The 19,312-nt window shown below is 40.5% G+C and overlaps 1 protein-coding gene across 2 annotated transcripts in view; it reads left to right on the top strand.

The window, feature by feature from the left end:
• TOX (thymocyte selection associated high mobility group box) overlaps window positions 1–19,312 on the top strand; it is a 382,119-nt gene that overhangs the window by 270,316 nt on the left and 92,491 nt on the right. For both annotated transcript variants that reach the window (XM_077270538.1, XM_077270537.1), the window contains one exon: window positions 15,640–15,918. In XM_077270538.1, coding sequence (XP_077126653.1) covers window positions 15,640–15,918 — 279 coding nt within the window. The remainder of the gene's footprint in view (window positions 1–15,639; window positions 15,919–19,312) is intronic.

Below are 19,312 nucleotides of genomic sequence, written 5' to 3'. Positions count from 1 at the left end.
TTGTCCTAAGTTTGTTTTGCATTTTTGTTCCAGTTCTCTGTGATTGAATATTTCTGAGGCTGGAAGCTCTTGTGAGCTGAAATTGCCACTCTGGTGTCATGAGTTGATATTAGAGTCTTAAAGTAATTTCAGGATGGTATTTTGAAAGGGTTTTCAGCTGACCGTGAAGTTCCCTTTTCTGTCTTCCTACTATCTAGTAAGCGGACCTCAATTTGCTAAACCTATCTTCATACTTCGTATGTCAATTTCCTCTAAAATCACCGCCAATATATGTGGGGGCTACTGTCTGCCTTTTGGGGAAAATTTCTCTAGAGGTAAGCCAGGTCTGTATTTTCCTCTGCTAGGGTCAGTCAGTTCTCCGGCTGGCGCTGGGCGTCTAGGGATAAAACGTAGGCACGCTACCCGGCCACTGTTAGTTGTGCGGTAGGTTTAGCTCATGGTCAGCTCGAGTTCCCATCTTCCAAGAGCTAGTCCTTTTGTATGCTTTATTACGTTCTCTTGCCATTGAGAACCATGATACGACAGTTTGTTTACAGACAATGAAATGAAGTGTATAAGGAAATGAACACCCTACCAACAGTTTAGCATGGTGGAGGATACATACTGGTGTGGGGTTACTTTGTTGCAACTGGTACTGGAGGCTTTCACCATACCACAGGAATCATGAAATAAGAGACTTATCAAGAGATTTTAGAGCGAAAAAATTCCTACCCAGTGTAAGAAAACTTGATTTGAGTTGAAGATCATGTGTCCTCCAGCAAGACAATGGCCCAAAGACCACATCCAAAAGTACACAGGAATGGTTGAAAAAGAAGAAAATGACTGTTTTAAAATAGCCAGCAATGAGTCCTGGCCTCAATCCCATTGAAACTCATTGAGGTGATCTGAAATCTGCCATTGGGAAAAGAACCCAGCAAACATTCAAGAGCTTGAACAAAATTCAAAGGAAGAGAGGGAGAAAATACCAGCTGAAAAGAGCAAGAAGCTTATTGATGGCTACAAGAAACGTTTGGAGGATGTCATCAATGCCAAAGAGTGTGGAACCAAGTTTTAATTTGGGGTGCCTTTATGTACATGCTGTTTATTCTGTTTCTCTTTGAAATTGCAACATGTACATTGAAAAACAATGTTGGAGGGGCTATCCAAAAGTAATGATAATCAATACTAAACACAATGAATATAGTAAAAAAAAATTTTATTTTTCTACATAGTCTCCTAACAAGTCTATACATTTAGTCCATCTCTTTTCTAAACTTAGAATTCCCTTCGAAAAAAATTCTTGATCTTGACCCTCAAAAAAATCCCCAACAGCGGTTATCACGTCGATATTGTCATCAAATTTCTTCCCCCGGAGGTGTTCCTTGAGCCGAGGGAAGAGAAAGAAGTCACTGGGGGCTAGATCTGGTGAATGGGGGGGTGTTCCACCTGTTCAAAGCCCGTTTCTTGAATGGTAGCCATGGCAACTGCAGCTTTGTGAGCCGGCGCGTTATCTTGGTGAAACAGCACTCCAGCCCGCAGTTTGCCGCGCCTTTTCTCCTTGATAGCCTCCCGCAATCTTCTTATTTGTTCTGCGTAGTAGGAGCCTGTAATAGTGGCTCCCTTCTCCAAATAGTCCACCATAATAATTCCTTCAGCGTCCCAAAAAACGGACACCATAACCTTCCCTGCTGAGCTTGACACTTTGAATTTCTTCGGCGTTGGTTCGTCGGCTTGTTTCCATGTCATCAATTGTTGTTTAGTTTCGGGATCAAAGTGGTGGATCCAGGTCTCGTCCATGGTCAAAAAACGTGGCAAAAAATTTTCCTTGTCTGCTTGGAACTTTTCGAGATTTGCTATTGAAATGTCAACTCGTTTCTTCTTTTGCTCGTCGGTTAACATTTTTGGCACCCAACGCGCAGAGACCTTTCTCATATGCAATTCTTTTGCAAGGATTCTTTGAATACTGCCATATGAGATCCCTGTGACCTCAGCTACATGCCTGATAGTCACTCTTCAATCTGCCAATACAACTTCTTCAATTTTTTTCACGTTTTCTTCATTGAGGGACGTGGATGGGCGTCCTTCATGATGTTCATCTTCCGTCGATGTTCTTCCCAGCTTAAATTCCTTGGCCCAGCGTGCAACTGTGGAATATGGAGAAGAGTCCCCCAATGTTTCCACCAAGTCGCTGTGTATGTCTTTGGAAGTCATTTTTTTCAAGCAGAGGTATTGGATGACAGCTCTGAGCTCGTTTTTTTCCATTTTGATGTTCACTCCTCGGCAGTTCATATTCAAATGAATGTAGCTCCCGGGAATCGTGGTCTATTTAAGGGATTTTTTTTCCTGGACTAGTGGGTAACTAAGAGAGAAGAAAACATTTTATTTTAATTTCTGAGTGCAATAAAAATAACCGATTATCATTACTTTTGGATCGCCCCTCGTACTTTGGAACACTAATTAAAAAATCCTGAGGATATAACTTTGGTGCACTTCCATTTATTTCTGAAGATATTGTACACTCTATGAAAAAAAATGAAGGGGTGCCTATAACAATGAGCAGGACTGTAGTACACTGCCAAACAAAATGTGCCTATACCCACAATGGGGCCTACTTATGTAAAAAATAATCATCTAGCCTCTTGTCAAGACTTATCCACCTGAAAATATCAGATCAGGAGAGTGGGCAGCATGGTGGCTCAGTGGTTAGCCCTGAAGTGCTGAGGTCCTGGGATAAAATCCCACCAACATCTGCAAGGAGTTTGTATGTTCTCCCATGTTTGCATGTTTGCTCTGAATTCCCCAGTTTCCTCCCACACTCCAAAAACATATTTAAAAGGAATTTAAATTGTGAGCCCCAATGGGGACAGTGATTGCTGTGGAATATAAGAATGCTAGCAGAATCAGCAAAGTCTTGCCTCTATAAACACATTATGGGAGTGGGATGGAGGAACAATGGGCTCCAAACCAGGAAAGTTGAATTATACTGGTATTCTTCCCTTTATAACTCTGTCAAGGAGCTCACCCATCCATCACTCATGAACGTCAACCAGTTAACCCCTTGTCACTCATCCATTTTTCTTGCCATACCGTCCATCCATCTGATTGCTTCTAGACATTTTCTTTTTTGCTTGAGGACAGGTACACCATTAAAATAATTATATTTAAAATAAGTGCCATTTTTCTTTTTTCTGTGACCCCTATCCTGCTGACCTATTTATTATTCGGAACGTCTCTCGAGAATAATACATTGAATTGTGGATGAGTGCCGATTCTTCCTTTGGAATGTTATACATTAAAATAATTGTCTTTCATTAGGACAATAAAGTAACTTCCCCTTCAGAAATAAAATGCCGAGCTCTATCCCTGTATAGTAAATGGAGAAAATTACAATAATCCATTTGCATTGTCCATTCAGTTACATAGCAGACTTCCCACTGTAGGCCCTATAATTACACGTGGATTACCCAGTCTGTCACCTGTTTGAAAGATAAATCACCTGTAACGACAGACATTAGAACTGCTTTATTTTTCTTTATTTGTCAAAGATTTTCCCCCAGAGCAATTAATTCCTACAGTGGGGTCCAGTCTGATCACAGTGCAGGTCTGCCATGATCTTTTTCGTAGCCTTAGGGACAGTACTCAACAATGTTCAGTGTCAAGCGTTGACAGACAGGGGTAAATGAAAGGGCTTCAATGATGCTTCCCTGTCTCTCGCTCTTGCTGGAGCTGGCATTCATCCAGGTCTTGCCTGCTAACACCATAGAAAGCAGCAGCTGGTGAGTAACATTAGCAAGCAGGGCCCGAGGGCTACCCATGTTCTTGCTCTCTGTTCACCAACTGCTATTCAGTAAAACAGCTGGATCAAAAAAGATTCAGTCAATATGTAGTTAGAGTTTTATGTGTACAACTGTTTTGATATAGATTGTCTGCTAGAGGCAGAGATAATGATAGCTTTGCAAGTGAACATATTTGGCTGCGAGTAAAACTGGTGTATTTATTTTTATACACTGCTTGTTCTGTTCGGCTGCTGTGAATTTACAGGCTAGTAACCCTACACGGTGAATGACACACAGAGAGTGAAGTGATTGAGCTGAGATCACAACAGGATTTAGCAATCTGCCGCAGAGCAGATCCCCCGATGTAGGAGAACTGGGAGGAAAACGTTCATTCACAGTCTCATAAATACATATTTGTAAGTAAAGAACCCTCGATATGTATTTTTGGGGACAACTTCTAAGATCTATATGAATATGAAAATGGAAGACTTAAAGGGATTGTCCAAACAAAAAATATTTTTGGATAGATCATATATCACATCATGGGGGTTCAATATTTTGTTACTGTAGATCAGCTATTTTTCAAATTCTTAGGTCACCAGTATAGTATCAAGTGAATTCACTAGGCTTAGCTCTAGGTGGGCACATTGAGTGCAGCAGTGGCACTGGAGCTAGCAACAGCTGGGGTGCTGAGTGTCATATAGGTCATCAGTGATGTATACCCAGGCAACCATTTTTATATGGAATCTATATTAAATATAGATCCCTTATAAAAGGGTATCTCTCTCTCTTCTATATACATATGTAAATATCTATTGACAGCAAATTGCCTGTAATATCATAGATACGATAAAACGTGAAATTCTTTTAGCCACAAATAGCAAAATAGTAGACAAACCTTATACATAATTGTTGTGATCTAATCAGAAAATAATATAGTAATTCCACACGATCACCACCTCCTACTACAGGGGGGCGATGGGGATCATGTTAGTCTATGACATCACCAACGCCAAAAGCTTTGAGAACATCAGCAAGTGGCTCAGAAACATAGATGAGCATGCCAACGAAGACGTGGAGCGGATGCTGCTGGGAAACAAGTGCGACATGGAGGACAAGCGGGTGGTGCTCAAGGCAAAAGGAGAGCAGATCGCTCGAGAACACGGAATTAGGTTTTTTGAGACAAGCGCGAAATCAAACATAAACATTGAGAAGGCATTCCTCACATTAGCGGAAGACATCCTCCGAAAGACTCCAGTGAAAGAACCCAACAGTGAGAATGTAGATATCAGCAGCGGTGGAGGCGTCACAGGCTGGAAGAGCAAATGTTGCTGAGTCTTTAGTTTGCGCCATTCACGGTCACTGCCCCTCCTCACCTCCCGCCCCCTCGCAGCATAGACCACTTCCCCTGACACCCTCCATTGTAGCCTCCCCCATGAATGTCCCTTCCTCTCATTAACCTCCATCTCTGAGTGCTTGCCGGTATCTCCCCTTTGTCGGAGCAGACGGTGGCTGGAGACGATGACGCGTCGGCCCGGGAGATATTTGTGACCTCATGTGTATGACATATATCATTTTAAAGCCCCCGTCCCCCTCCGCACCCCCTGCCCCCATCACTACATTTTGGTTGTACCCGATGCCCCTCCTGCCCTCTTTTCCTCTTCGTTCTGTTATCACCGAAAAGAAGAAAAAAAAAAAAGTGCGAGATGAAAACGCGTGCGGCAAATTCTGCTCTACTGTTCTGGATAAATGATGTGTACCACAATAAAAGATAGAATGAAAAAAAAAAAAAAAAGAAAATAATATAGTAATCAGTAATTGCTGAAATCCACTACTGTAGTTATTACGGCCTGTAATGTGAATTTTTAGTACATAGCACATGATGTCCTCTGGCTGTAAATATTGCTCTCTTTATTTCTCCAGACATCACTATACAATAATAATGGAATATATCCTACAGGTGGGTATTTATGTCGCTGTTAACTTATATATGGGGTAAATACAACCATAGCTGTAATATAACAATATACTCTTCATCCAAACTGTACTTTTATGAAAAAGATTTGGTAGATCTTCACTCTAAAATGTTAAGCTAGAAATATGAAGCATTAAGCCAAATAATTTAAACATCATGTCTCAATGAGGCAATCTTTTTGCCATCTGTTCATTTAAATGGCTGAAAATCTGATACTTGCTTAGTCGGAACTATCAGGACTAATAGACCATGAAGCCTTTAAGCCCATACAGTGCAATATTTTATTGTTTTCTTGAGACAACCTTTTGAAGATGGTCTGTCAGTGTGGAGGACCCAACATGGCTTTTCATTACATGCTCATACCGTTTACAGTGTGGACTATGCCCATGCTACAGCTCCTGTATGGTGTTGGTGCAATGGATACTAATGAATACCAGTAGATACCCCTGTACTGAACGCAAGCTGTTCAAGCAGTAGGACATTCTGTGATCAGTTTATAGTCAGAAGACCCCTATAGACCCCTATAGAGATTATTTAGTACATTCTTAAAACCTTTATCGTAGAAAACTTCCTATGATGTGCAGAATAGTTGAGAAAAAAATAAATTCCTAGATGCATCACTACGAACCAGTAAACAGGTACAGGTACTATATGGCAACTTGTCAATTCTTACCTGTCACAAAGGCACTGTTCATGGTCACCTGGCAGCTCAAAAATGTCTGTCATGAACAGAATTGGCACTTGCTGCTCAGATAACCCATTCCAAGTCCTTGACCCTTAAGCCCTATGCAAAGATCTGGACTTACACAAGAGTCCCTGGGCTAGGTCCACAAAGTCAGCTACTGTTAGGTGACGAAAGATGGTAAGAAGCGTAGCCGGGTCAGAACAAGGAGGTATGAGAATGGTCAAGAGAAACATCAATAAACTAGCTGAGGTCAGGAAATAGAATAAATCAGGATGAAACAACAAATACATAGAACACAGGTAAAGCCAGGAAGCAAACATTGACTGGAAGTGGTAAATGACTCATTAATTTGCATGTTAACGTTCCCAGAAGAGCTTTGCATGGTGAATAAGCCTCCTTACCTTGACATGCCAGAGCTGGTATGTCACTCTCCACAAGGAGAAATGTTACCCTCTAGACCTCAGTTCAGAGCTTCTCATCTAGCCAAATCAGTTCTCATACTTTGCACTGAGAAGGGCCAATATCCCGAAACACCATGTCTGCAAATTGAGATTCTGATTTGGCTTTTATCCTAAATCATATTGCAAGACTCGATAAAGGGTTGATTGTGACTTGTAGAATTGCTGCTTTCCACAGGTGGCGCTATAGATTTCAAGTCCTCTTTCTCTCTGAAGAGGCAATTTGCATCTCAGAGATTTATACATTCAGCAGACTGACCCAGAGCTGATAACAAGAAGAAACCCACACTTACAGGATTAACCCCATAGCTTGTGGACTGGCCAGAGCCAGAAGTCTCATAAAATAGGATTGATGCTGTCAAGCATCACCCGCAACAAAGGTGTGAAACCGCCTAGCGGTCACAGAAGAAATTTAAGAAAATTTAAATTCTCCAAAAACTATTTGAAAACTACTTTTACTATTTAAGGATTTTGCTATTTGTGCAGTTTTATAATATATTCATATTTCTATTAAGTTGAACCTTTCACTTATGTGCATAATGTATATTTTATTTAGAGAAAGTCTTAAGTGTATATACACTAAAATAGCACATCCTGGATATCACTGAGTGAAATTTTCCAGTTGCAAATCTTTATTCATTACATAGTAGAATGCATTGAGAAGAATAAAACATAAAAATGATCAATGTAAATCAAAATTAATATCCCATGGAGGCCTGGATTTGGAATCATACTCAAAATCAAAGTGGAAAATAAAATTACAGGCTGATCCAACTTCAGTAGAAATGCCTCAAGACAAAGAAATGATGCTCAGTAGTGTGTGTGGCTTCCATATGCCTGTATGACCTCTCTACAATGCCCAGGCATGCTCCTGATGAGGTGGCAGATGTTCTCCTGAGGGATCTCCTCCCAGACCTGGATTAAAGCATCAGGCAATCCCTAGACAGTCTGTAGTGCAATGTGGCATTGGTGGATCGAATGAGACGTGATGTACCATATATGCTTGATTGGATTCAGGTCCGGGGAACAGACAGGCGAGTCCATAGAATCAATGCTTTCATCATGCAGGAACTGCTGACACACTTTAGTCACATGAGGCCAAACATTGTCGTGCAACAGAAGGAACCGAGGGCCCACTGCACCTGCACATGGTTGCACAATAGGTCTGAGGATCTTATCCCTGTACCTAATGGCAGTTAGGGTACCATTGGGTAGCACATGGAGAGCTGTGTGGCCCTCCAAAGAAATGCCTCCCCTCACCATTACTGACCCACTATCAAACCAGTCATGCTGAAGCATGTTGCAGGCAGCAGAACATTCTGCACAGCGTCTCCAGACTCTGTCATGTCTTTCACATGTGCTCAGTGTGAACCTGCTCTCAACTGTAAAGAGCATAGGGAGCCAATGTCAAATCTTGGTGTTCTCTGGGAAACTCCAATCGCCCTTCATGGTGTTAGGTTGCAAGAACAACTCCCACTTGTTTAAGTCAGGCCCTCATACCTCCCTTATGGAGTCTGTTTCTGACACTTGGAGCAGACACATGAATGTTAGTGGCCTGATGGAGGTTATTTTGCAGAGCTCTGGCACTGCTCCTCCTTAAACACAGGAAGAGCTAGTGATCCTGATGCTAGGTTGCTGCCCTCCTATGGCCCCCTCAATGTCTCCTGGTGTATTGACCTGTCTCCTGGTATCTGCTCCATGTTCTGGACACTGTGCGACAGAAACAGCTACCCTTCTTCCCACAGTTCGCATTGATGTGCCATCCTGGATGAGCTGCATTACCTGAGCAACTTCTGTGGGTTGTAGACAACGCCACTGTACCTCGAGGGATGAGAGCAATGATAAATTGCAAAAGTAATCAAAACAGCAAAAAAAGATGAGAACAGAGAAATGGTCTGTGGTCACCCCCTGCAGAACCACTCCTATATAGGGATTGGCTAATTGCTTGTCATTTCTATCTGTTGCCTGTTCCATTTACACAACAGCAGAAGAAATTGATTTACAATCGGTGTTACTTCATAACTGGACAGGCTGATTTCACAGAAGTGTGATTGACTTGGAGTTACATTTTGTTGCTTAAGTGTTCCCTTTATTTTTTTGTAATTTTTTTAATTTATTTTAGTTGCTAATTTAGCACCAATATTTCCACATCACATTGCGGACATTATCAGCACTGTCCCCACACTCTAAATTCCCTATCAGTATGTCTTTGTAGTGTAGGAGGAAATCGGAGAACCTGAAGGAAGCCCACACAAACATGGTGAGAACATACACACTCTTTGCAGATGTTGTCTTTAGTGGGATTTGAACCCAGGACCCCAGCGCTGCAAGGCTGCAGTATATACATCTATCCTTTTTGGATACATCTGATGCCTAATTACTGGAAGAAAATTACTAAGCAGTACAATTCATTCAACATTATATTTCCCTTTTATACATACAAATATATTTCATTATAACATAATTTTACAATTATGAAAATGTCATTGCTTCCAATCTAAAGGGGAATATTGTAATTAAATTGCTCATTGGCTATACTATGATTGCAATAGATACATTATGTATTTCCTTGGTCAGATATGGTTTTATTTAATAGTATTCATGCAATGCAATTCTCTCAAGTATATATGGAAGTGAGTGGTTTATGATGATGTGTAGGTAGAAAATGATTATAATGAGTTCAGAAATCATTTATAGAATAGTTTGTTTTTGCCAAAGGCGAATGCCTTGTTTTATTAGGTGAAATTTTGGTGACAGGAAAGTTTGAACAAATATATTTAACTTGATCGGTTTTCTGTTGCATACCAAATATTCCTAGTAAAATCCTCAGAAGAAATCCAAGCAGTATACATCTATTTTACTTAAAAACTACATTAACTAAGACACAACCTGAATTTTTTGTAGCTGGAAAATTTAAGAAAATATTTCAGTGCTTGAAGCCACAGGCCAAAGTCAAAGCCTGAGGCTGCACTACTGAAGAATTCTGATGACAAAATGTCCCCTTGAGACATCTGTTAAATGTAGTCGTAGAGAACAAGCATTACTTCAAATCACCTTCAACATCTAATTTGTAGCTCAATTAAAATAAAAAAAGTTCAAATGTATGGTTGTCTATGTACAGTATTAATGAAGGAAAAGGAGCAAAAGAAGGTGTTTTTTGCAGTGTCAATCTGCCTTATAGGGGGGTCCTAAGTGGACTGTCCTACTGTGTGATGTCCATATGCAGATTGACACTTGATTGATACTTACACATATTGTCTCCTTTATTAGGGACACTACTGATTTCTTACAGTACCTCAAATCAATGGGTACCATATCACAGGGATGTTTTCTCGTCACCATGGACGTGAACAATTTGTATACCAGTATTGATCATACTAAAGGTCTCCATGCTATCCAATGGTTCCTTGATACATATACTGATTTTTCTGTGATGCAAAAGGAATTTTGCCTGACCATGCTAGATCTAGTTTTATCTAAGAATTTCTTTATGTTTGCTGATCAGTTCTTCCTCCAGAAGGTCGGGACCGCGATGGGGTCCAATGTCGCGCCTCCATATGCAAATATCTTTATGGCTTTTTTTGAAGAAAAATTTGTCTACACACATCATTTGTATATCCAACACTCAGTGTGTTGGAAGAGATTTATAGACGATGTCTTCTTGATATGGAGCGGTGATGAGTCATCCCTTACACAATTTCTTTTTGATATGAACTCTATGATACCCAATTTGACATTCACCATGGTAAAGGATGTCGAGAAAGTGAGCTTTTTCGATACATTGGTGATTCTGAAGGAGGATGGGACACTAGACATTGATTTATATACGAAAAGTACTGACAGGAATAGTTTATTGGAATTTTCTAGTTGTCATCCCATTCATGTAAAAAGATCTTTACCTAAGTCACAAATTGAACGCATTAAACGTATTGTCACCAGACCAGATGTGAGACAACAACGGATTCAGGAGATGCAAACTAAATTTAGGGTACGTGGTTACCCCCCCTCGGTTTTGAATAGAGCCACTGACCAAGTTGAAATGCGTCCCCAAAAGACGAAGAGAGTGGCTTGTGTTACTACTTATCATCCTTATACGAACTATTTGAAAGGTTCCATTTTGGAACATTGGCCATTATTACAGAAAGCTTACCCCACTATCCCTGAATTTATGACACCACCACTATTATGCTATAAGAAGTCACAAAATATTAGCAATATCTTGGTGAAAGCAGATGTTGGTACTAATAGGAGGGATCTTAGACAAACCACACTGATGACACAAAGAAGGGGCACATTTCCGTGTCTACATTGCTCGCAGTGTTCAAACGTCACAAAAGGTGAAACCTTAAGAAAAAGCTTTAAGTGGGCACCATCCAGATACTATTGAATATTCCGGGTTCACTACCATGCATGTAGTATATATACTATTTATGAGATAAGAAAAAAGTACATGCAGAACAAAGGTTGGAACTCCACAAATTGATTCTTATCAAAATATATCAAATTTTATTTGTACACACAAAAAAATGCAACACACAATTAAAAACATCTAAAAAGTAACTCTGCAAAATAGAGAACTCCAATCTTCCATACTATAATATATATGTGAACTGGCCATGAATTATTATTTACACCAAATACAAAAATACAAATGCTGCATATGCTGATAGCAAAAGGAAAATTCACAGATGAACTAAACCCAATTAGGGAGGCGCTGTTTTGGGTTTAAAAGTGAAACACTCTATGTAAATACATATTGGGTAAAGAGAGCCTGAATGGATTGAAAGAAAACCTTCTACTTGTGCTAAACCCTGTCAATAATGAATATGGTCAGGATACATGGTGATATGAATACATTGCTCAGATCAACCTGATAATTTACCCATAGAGATGCTCATACATGAATCAAGTCACCCGACAGGTACAGCACACAATTGGCACAGATAGACGATCAGCAATGGCTCAATACTTTACCCTAACCGGTCCACTACAGTCACCCCCTGGTCCTTATAGCAGCGGTGCAGCCAGTGTATGGAAGAGCGCAAGACCCACGCGTTCCGACACGCACACCGTGTCTTTCTCAAGGCACTCACCTTGAGAAAGACACGGTGTGTGTGTCGGAACGCGTGGGTCTTGCGCTCTTCCATACACTGGCTGCACCGCTGCTATAAGGACCAGGGGGTGACTGTAGTGGACCGGTTAGGGTAAAGTATTGAGCCATTGCTGATCGTCTATCTGTGCCAATTGTGTGCTGTACCTGTCGGGTGACTTGATTCATGTATGAGCATCTCTATGGGTAAATTATCAGGTTGATCTGAGCAATGTATTCATATCACCATGTATCCTGACCATATTCATTATTGACAGGGTTTAGCACAAGTAGAAGGTTTTCTTTCAATCCATTCAGGCTCTCTTTACCCAATATGTATTTACATAGAGTGTTTCACTTTTAAACCCAAAACAGCGCCTCCCTAATTGGGTTTAGTTCATCTGTGAATTTTCCTTTTGCTATCAGCATATGCAGCATTTGTATTTTTGTATTTGGTGTAAATAATAATTCATGGCCAGTTCACATATATATTATAGTATGGAAGATTGGAGTTCTCTATTTTGCAGAGTTACTTTTTAGATGTTTTTAATTGTGTGTTGCATTTTTTTGTGTGTACAAATAAAATTTGATATATTTTGATAAGAATCAATTTGTGGAGTTCCAACCTTTGTTCTGCATGTACTTTTTTCTTATCTCATAAAAGGTGAAACCTTCTCACATCCACGGTCTGGTAAATCATTCCCCATCAGAGGGTTTTTCACATGTGATTCTTCATACGTCGTTTATTTGATTAAATGTCCTTGCGGTCTCGGATATGTTGGAGAAACTACCCAACATATCCGAGACCGCATTTCTAAGCATAAATCTACGATTCGTTGTGGATACACACTGTTACCGGTCCCCGCACATTTTATATCATTCAATTTCTCAACTGAGATTCCAAATCCTTGAGAGTATTCCTCCACTTAGATGGGGTGGAAATAGAGTCGCTAAGCTGAAAGAGCAAGAATCCTTTTGGATTTTCACACTTCAAACTCTTTTTCCCCTAGGTATGAATAGGGAATATGAGGTACTTCCCGTCTGATTTTGAGCTGTTGATTTAAGGTCTGACATTATAGTCTAGTATAATCATATCTCTAATTCTCTTTTAGATGCCTTCTTGATCCGAATTTTCTTCTACTCAATTTGTTTTCTTACTTGAGGACACGGTCCCTAAATTGTATACCACTGTTCATATATAAGGATTCACCATGATATGTTTATAATTGCATAACTGCTGTTTATACTTGATATTTGGATTTTTATGTTTTTTCCTTGTTTTCTTGTTATTTTCTTTCCTAATATATCCTTTTCTACTCATCTGGGCCTCCCATCACACTGTAGTATGGGTGTTCTTCATTTTCTCCTTTTATATCTTTGACTCAGGTATGTACTAATAGTGTATGCGTTCCTCTTTTTTCTTTTTTCTTTTTATTCATAAACCATTACCTTAGTTATCTTTGACCCCTGTAGTTTCTTAGTTCATATTTCAGTTCTAGGAACATTTGTGTTCCTAGGGTATGATTTCATATGACGCTGGTAGTCTCCCGTATCACTGTAACGCTATTTTACCTAGCCGTTCGGCTATATATAGCATTAGGCCGTATCTTGCAATCCTCGTTTGTAATGTCTCACCTTTATTCATACTGCGCATGTGCTAGCTTTCGCTTTGAATTTAGCTTCACATAGAGCATTTGCTGTGACCGGAAGTGACGTACCGGCGCTTACAGCATTTATACCTGCTTTACGGCACTACTCTTCACTACAGGCTAACACGCACACCGGTCTCCCTAGGACATTCATGGATTAAGGTATCTATGCCCCAGGATCTCTTTGTTATTTCTATTACCCCATTGTCTATTAGAGCGTTCCTGTTTGCTTTGTACAATAGGATTGGCTGATTCCCTTTGAGCTTCTAAACGTTCTTGACCAGTATTCAGGTATCATCTAGGACACAGTGTATGGTGTACACCCGGTTTGTTCACTGGACATAGCTACTTATCACTGCACGTGGTTTCTTTGTTTTTTACTTTTTTTACTTTTTTCATCTGTTTTCTTGCAGCTTGATTTTCTGAAGCCTCCATGGGGTGCATATGGCTTATGGTCGTTTTATCTATACTTGTTTCACTTTCCTCATGTGAATTATAGATATCTTTTTACTCACTTTCGGTGTGTTTCTTTCCTTAGGATTTCTCACTACTCTGCGGCATGATTCGACACCTAATATATACAGATAATGAGCTAAATTGTACTGTATGATATATCATTTGTTGAATGATGGTTTATTGTTTATTATTTTAGATTTCCTTGAAAAAGGCTTATATATAGCCGAAACGTTGGAGATTGTCTGTTTAATATGACCGGTAGTGAATAAATCCATTTTTTTCAAAAACCTAAATAAAGTCGTTTGTTTTTTGAGTGCCAGAGGTTTTTCATAGAAACATATGCAGATTGATTTATGGGTCTAAGGTTCATTGGCCAGGTCAGTAATCTTTGCTGCACGAGAGTCTTACCTTCAGGGATCCCCGGCACAGCTTTTGATAAGCTGGGCTAGTACAATATCATATGTACATCATGAAGCAATGATGATGTCGTACCATAAGCCCGACTAACCAAAATTCATGCCAGGTATCATGAAAGGTAAGGGATCCACGATCCTTCTATTCAGTGGCCAGAGACTGTTCTTCTGGCCGATGGAGTGGAATCTTGTGAAACGATCAACCCATCTCTATTTAATAGGTATATTAGATGGGTTGACATGATGAGACAACCATTTTAATGGAAGTACAAGGATGAACTCAAATGACCACATTTTATGATATGTGTTTGGGCCACTATGCCCGTCAGGTCTCCTGAACTGAGCTAATAGCATCATATGCATATAATTGTATATTTGTGACTGTTGGTTCAGGTTAGAAGACCAGCGATTGGGCCATTAATTGAGACATGCAACATAGACCATAAAATATGGTCAGGTGCATGCATCCTCACAGTGATTGTGCACTAAAGGCTTTGCTGACAATAATTTAAGGGGTTTTGCATGTTTTTCAAAGCAGCAAATGGTATTAAATAACTAAATGAACAGTTCACTTCTTTTTTCTGGTGATTTAGTACTGACAAACTGAATGTTCTTTCCAGTCTTTGTTTTCAAGGAGTGATATGCCACATTACTGGACTCACCACTAGTAGCCAATATACCAGTAGTGTGGCATAAGAAAGATGCAACCACTGATTGCCTGCAGTGGTCAGATGCTGACCACTTGCAAACAAAGACCAGGAGAAGCGCGGGAGCATCGGAGCTGGATCAAAGAATGAGAGAATAGTGTTTATTTTGCTATTTTATAGAATATTCAGCTGGTTTTTTTTATCTTCTTCAATGCATAGCTGCAGCTGGTAGACATGGACATGTAATATGTTGTTGGCATATTGTCCAGACAGGTTATTTTTGTACTTGTAATTTTTCAAGTTCATCTTGAGACTAATATGTAATTCAATAAAAACAATTTTGCCATAAGTGCAAACAAAATGATGGTATATTAAAAAAGGGGAATAAACATGGCGATTTAGCGTAATCCATGGTAGCATTGTAGGTTTGTAATTGAATTGCATGTATTCTATTGTTTGCATTGTGCATCGTACACCGGAGTGATTTTCATAACCTTCTTTTGTTTGATCAGATGCAGGATTTGCAGAACTCAGACAGGAATCAGTATTCTTCTCACACACAAATGGCAGCTATGAGACCAAGAGTCCAGCCTCAAGATATCCGACAGGCGGCAATGATGCAGCATGGTCAACTGACTACAATTAACCAGTCACAACTCAGCGCTCAGCTTGGCTTAAATATTGGGGGAAACAATGTTCCACACAATTCCCCATCACCACCAGGAAGCAAATCTGCTACACCCTCACCATCCAGTTCAGTCCATGAAGATGAAGTAGAAGATACTACAAAGGTATGAAGAATTCCCTATCGTCTACTCATAGAGAAATGTAATACATTCAGTGGCATCTCTTTGAAACTACCACCCAAAATTGAATTAAAATACCTTTTCAGAAAGATAGCCCTCTCAAAGAAAAGGAAATTACATACTGTATATTACTAAAATACGGTAATCATCTTTCACAGAAAATATATTCTTGACAAAGGGGTTGCCTTGTCTCTGAGGTTTTCTTTTGGAGAGGTTTCACTGTAGAAGTGATGCAAAAGAAGACAACGAGTACCTGTACTATTCGATCCACATCCGTGCATCGTGGCTATAACGTAGCCTTGGTTACTTAACCATAAAAGCCCAATTATTATATCCATCTGCCAACATTCAGTCTCTTAAATTTAAAAATTTGGAATATGTTAGTATTTGTTCTTGGCTTCATTCATATATTTATACAAAATTACACTTTATCCGACTCTGCAACAATGACCACATAGCCAATTATCTTTTACTTTTTTCATTCATATGAGTTTTACCAAAGTGGCTTCTTCTAAGAGTAGCAGCAAACTTGTAAGGATTCTAAAAGTGTAGATGGTCTTTGATAATTCTAAAGAATAGAAGTATGTGCTAGGCAATAGTCATTTCAGGGTAGAGAGTTGTATGGCGTGGGACTAGATAACAGCCATTATCATCGGAAGCGTAAGTGAACGTGGAACGGCTGTTAATTGTTAAGCAGTCCCACACCATGTTACTCTCACCAGTGATATGCACTTATTTTGGAAAAAAGGAACATTTTTATGCAACTTAATGAGTTCCGTAAGTTTTTCTGTTTTATTATTATGCTTTGGTCTTTAATAATGATCACCAAATGATATGAAATAGATGCCACCAGCTGTAGGAGAAGATGCAGTCATTTTGGAATCAACTCCAAAAATAAATTAGTGACAGTCATTACCGTGGTAGACCACTGTCAGAAAAGTGGATCCCAAACTCTGTAGAATATCTAAAATAACAAAAAGATCGGGCAGGTACTCACCCTTTTCGTGTCCTGCTTCATCTCTACACTGTTGCTCTGGTCTCAGTGTTTTGGCTGCAGTGGTGATGTCACATCAGCAGCATGCATCACTGCCGAGGCTTGTGCTGTGTACCTGGGCACTGCAGCTGAGTTTAGTGATTTGCCATAACTGTGAAGGGTCAAAGAGACGTCACTGCTGCAGCCAAAACATAGAGACTCGACCATCAGTGGGGAGAGAACCTTGCATTTAGGGAGGGTGACTATCTATTGTGTTTCGTAATTATGTCACTCTACAGTGATTGGGGTTCATTCAACTGAAAATGGACAATTCCTTTAACCACATGTGTATTGAGTGATGATGACAAATTATCAGCTCATTTACAGGTAGCACCACATTACAAAATTACATACAGTCTTTCAGTTGTCTCCATCTTTCTGCTGCAATCATTTTTATATAATTGATATACACTTTTTGGTCGCATATCTGTGGTTTAGGCTTGTGGTGACATTCTTTGGTTTGCTTGTTTTTTCACTTTGTTCTTATTCATTTTGCATTTATGTACTTTTATATACATTTTATAAGATCATGAGATATTGTATGGGACATTAGAATGGTAACAACTACAGATGAGTTACTAAATTTGAATGGAATTGAAAGCTACTCGAATTTTACAAATATCCAAAATGCAAATGATTTTTGTAAATCGCTTCCACGTGGATTTAGCTAAATGATGACTACGAGGTTAAGCAAAAAAAATCCTTATACTCACCTTACTGTTCAGCTTTCTGGCCTCTCCACTCCACATTGTCACCTGGTTGGTCCATCTTCTAATACCCATGGCTAATACTTAACTGCGAGGGCCTCTCACACTATGCCGGGACTTCTTGCTCTGATGAAACCAGGAAGGTTCTGTTCATGTACTCACAAGATCATGGTGCAAATCGTGATTTCGTAAAGTCATGACCTCTTAGGCTTCATCTAAGCTGGAAGTCCTGGCTCTGTGCGAAACCCGGGTATTTCAGCGTGAGTAGCGGGAATCGGAAGATGCATTGGGAACTGGATGGATGATGATGAGGAACTAAGGCCATAGAGGTGATTGGTGAGGTAGATATCAGTATTTTATTTTTTTATATATTGCTTCATTGGGCTCTGGGTTCTGGAGAGTTGCATATCAAGGTTCCGTTATTTTTTATTGTATTAAGTTATTCTCCACAAATCGAATTTCCTGGGGGAAAAAACAAGTGAAGAGTAGTGTTGAGCATTCCGATGCTGCAAGTATCGGGTATCGGCCGATACTTGCTGTATCGGAATTTCCGATACCGAGATCCGATATTTTTGTAATATCGGATATCGGTATCGAAACAACATTAATGTAAAAAGGTGTAAAAGAAAGAATTAAAATAAAAAAAATCGCTATACTCACCTGTCCGACGCAGCCGGGACCTCGGCGATTGTAAGCGGCAGCGTTGTTTCTTTAAAATTTGCGCTTTTACTTGCTTACGTGAATTCCCGGCTTCTGATTGGTCAGGGCGGCCATGTTGCCGGGACTCGGACCAATCACAGCAAGCCGTGACGAAATTACGTCACGGCTTGCTGTGATTGGTCCGCGTCCCGGCAACATGGCCGCCATTAACCAATCACAAGCCGTGACGTCACGGGAGGCTGGACACGCGCTTATTTTGAAAAGCGCGCGTGTCCAGCCTCCCGTGACGTCACGGCTTGTGATTGGTCACGGCGCCATATTGCCGGGATGCGGACCAATCACAGCAAGCCGTGACGAAATTACGTCACGGCTTGCTGTGATTGGTCCGCGTCCCAGGAACATGGCCGCCATTAACCAATCACAAGCCGTGACGTCACGGGAGACTGGACACGCGCTTATTTTGAAAAGCGCGCGTGTCCAGCCTCCCGTGACGTCACGGCTTGTGATTGGTCACGGCGCCATATTGCCGGGATGCGGACCAATCACAGCAAGCCGTGACGAAATTACGTCACGGCTTGCTGTGATTGGTCCGCGTCCCAGGAACATGGCCGCCATTAACCAATCACAAGCCGTGACGTCACGGGAGGCTGGACACGCGCTTATTTTGAAAAGCGCGCGTGTCCAGCCTCCCGTGACGTCACGGCTTGTGATTGGTCACGGCGCCATATTGCCGGGACGCGGACCAATCACAGCAAGCCGTGACGTAATTTCGTCACGGCTTGCTGTGATTGGTCCGAGTCCCGGCAACATGGCCGCCCTGACCAATCAGAAGCCGGGAATTCACGTAAGCAAGTAAAAGCGCGAATTTTAAAGAAACAACGCTGCCGCTTACAATCGCCGAGGTCCCGGCTGCGTCGGACAGGTGAGTATAGCGATATTTTTTATTTTAATTCTTTATTTTACACATTTATATGGTTCC

This window comes from Ranitomeya variabilis, chromosome 6, assembly GCF_051348905.1.
Source record: "Ranitomeya variabilis isolate aRanVar5 chromosome 6, aRanVar5.hap1, whole genome shotgun sequence".
Lineage (NCBI taxonomy): Eukaryota > Metazoa > Chordata > Amphibia > Anura > Dendrobatidae > Ranitomeya > Ranitomeya variabilis.
Note: the sequence above shows the minus strand (reverse complement) of the source record. Positions and strands in the feature narration are given on the sequence as shown.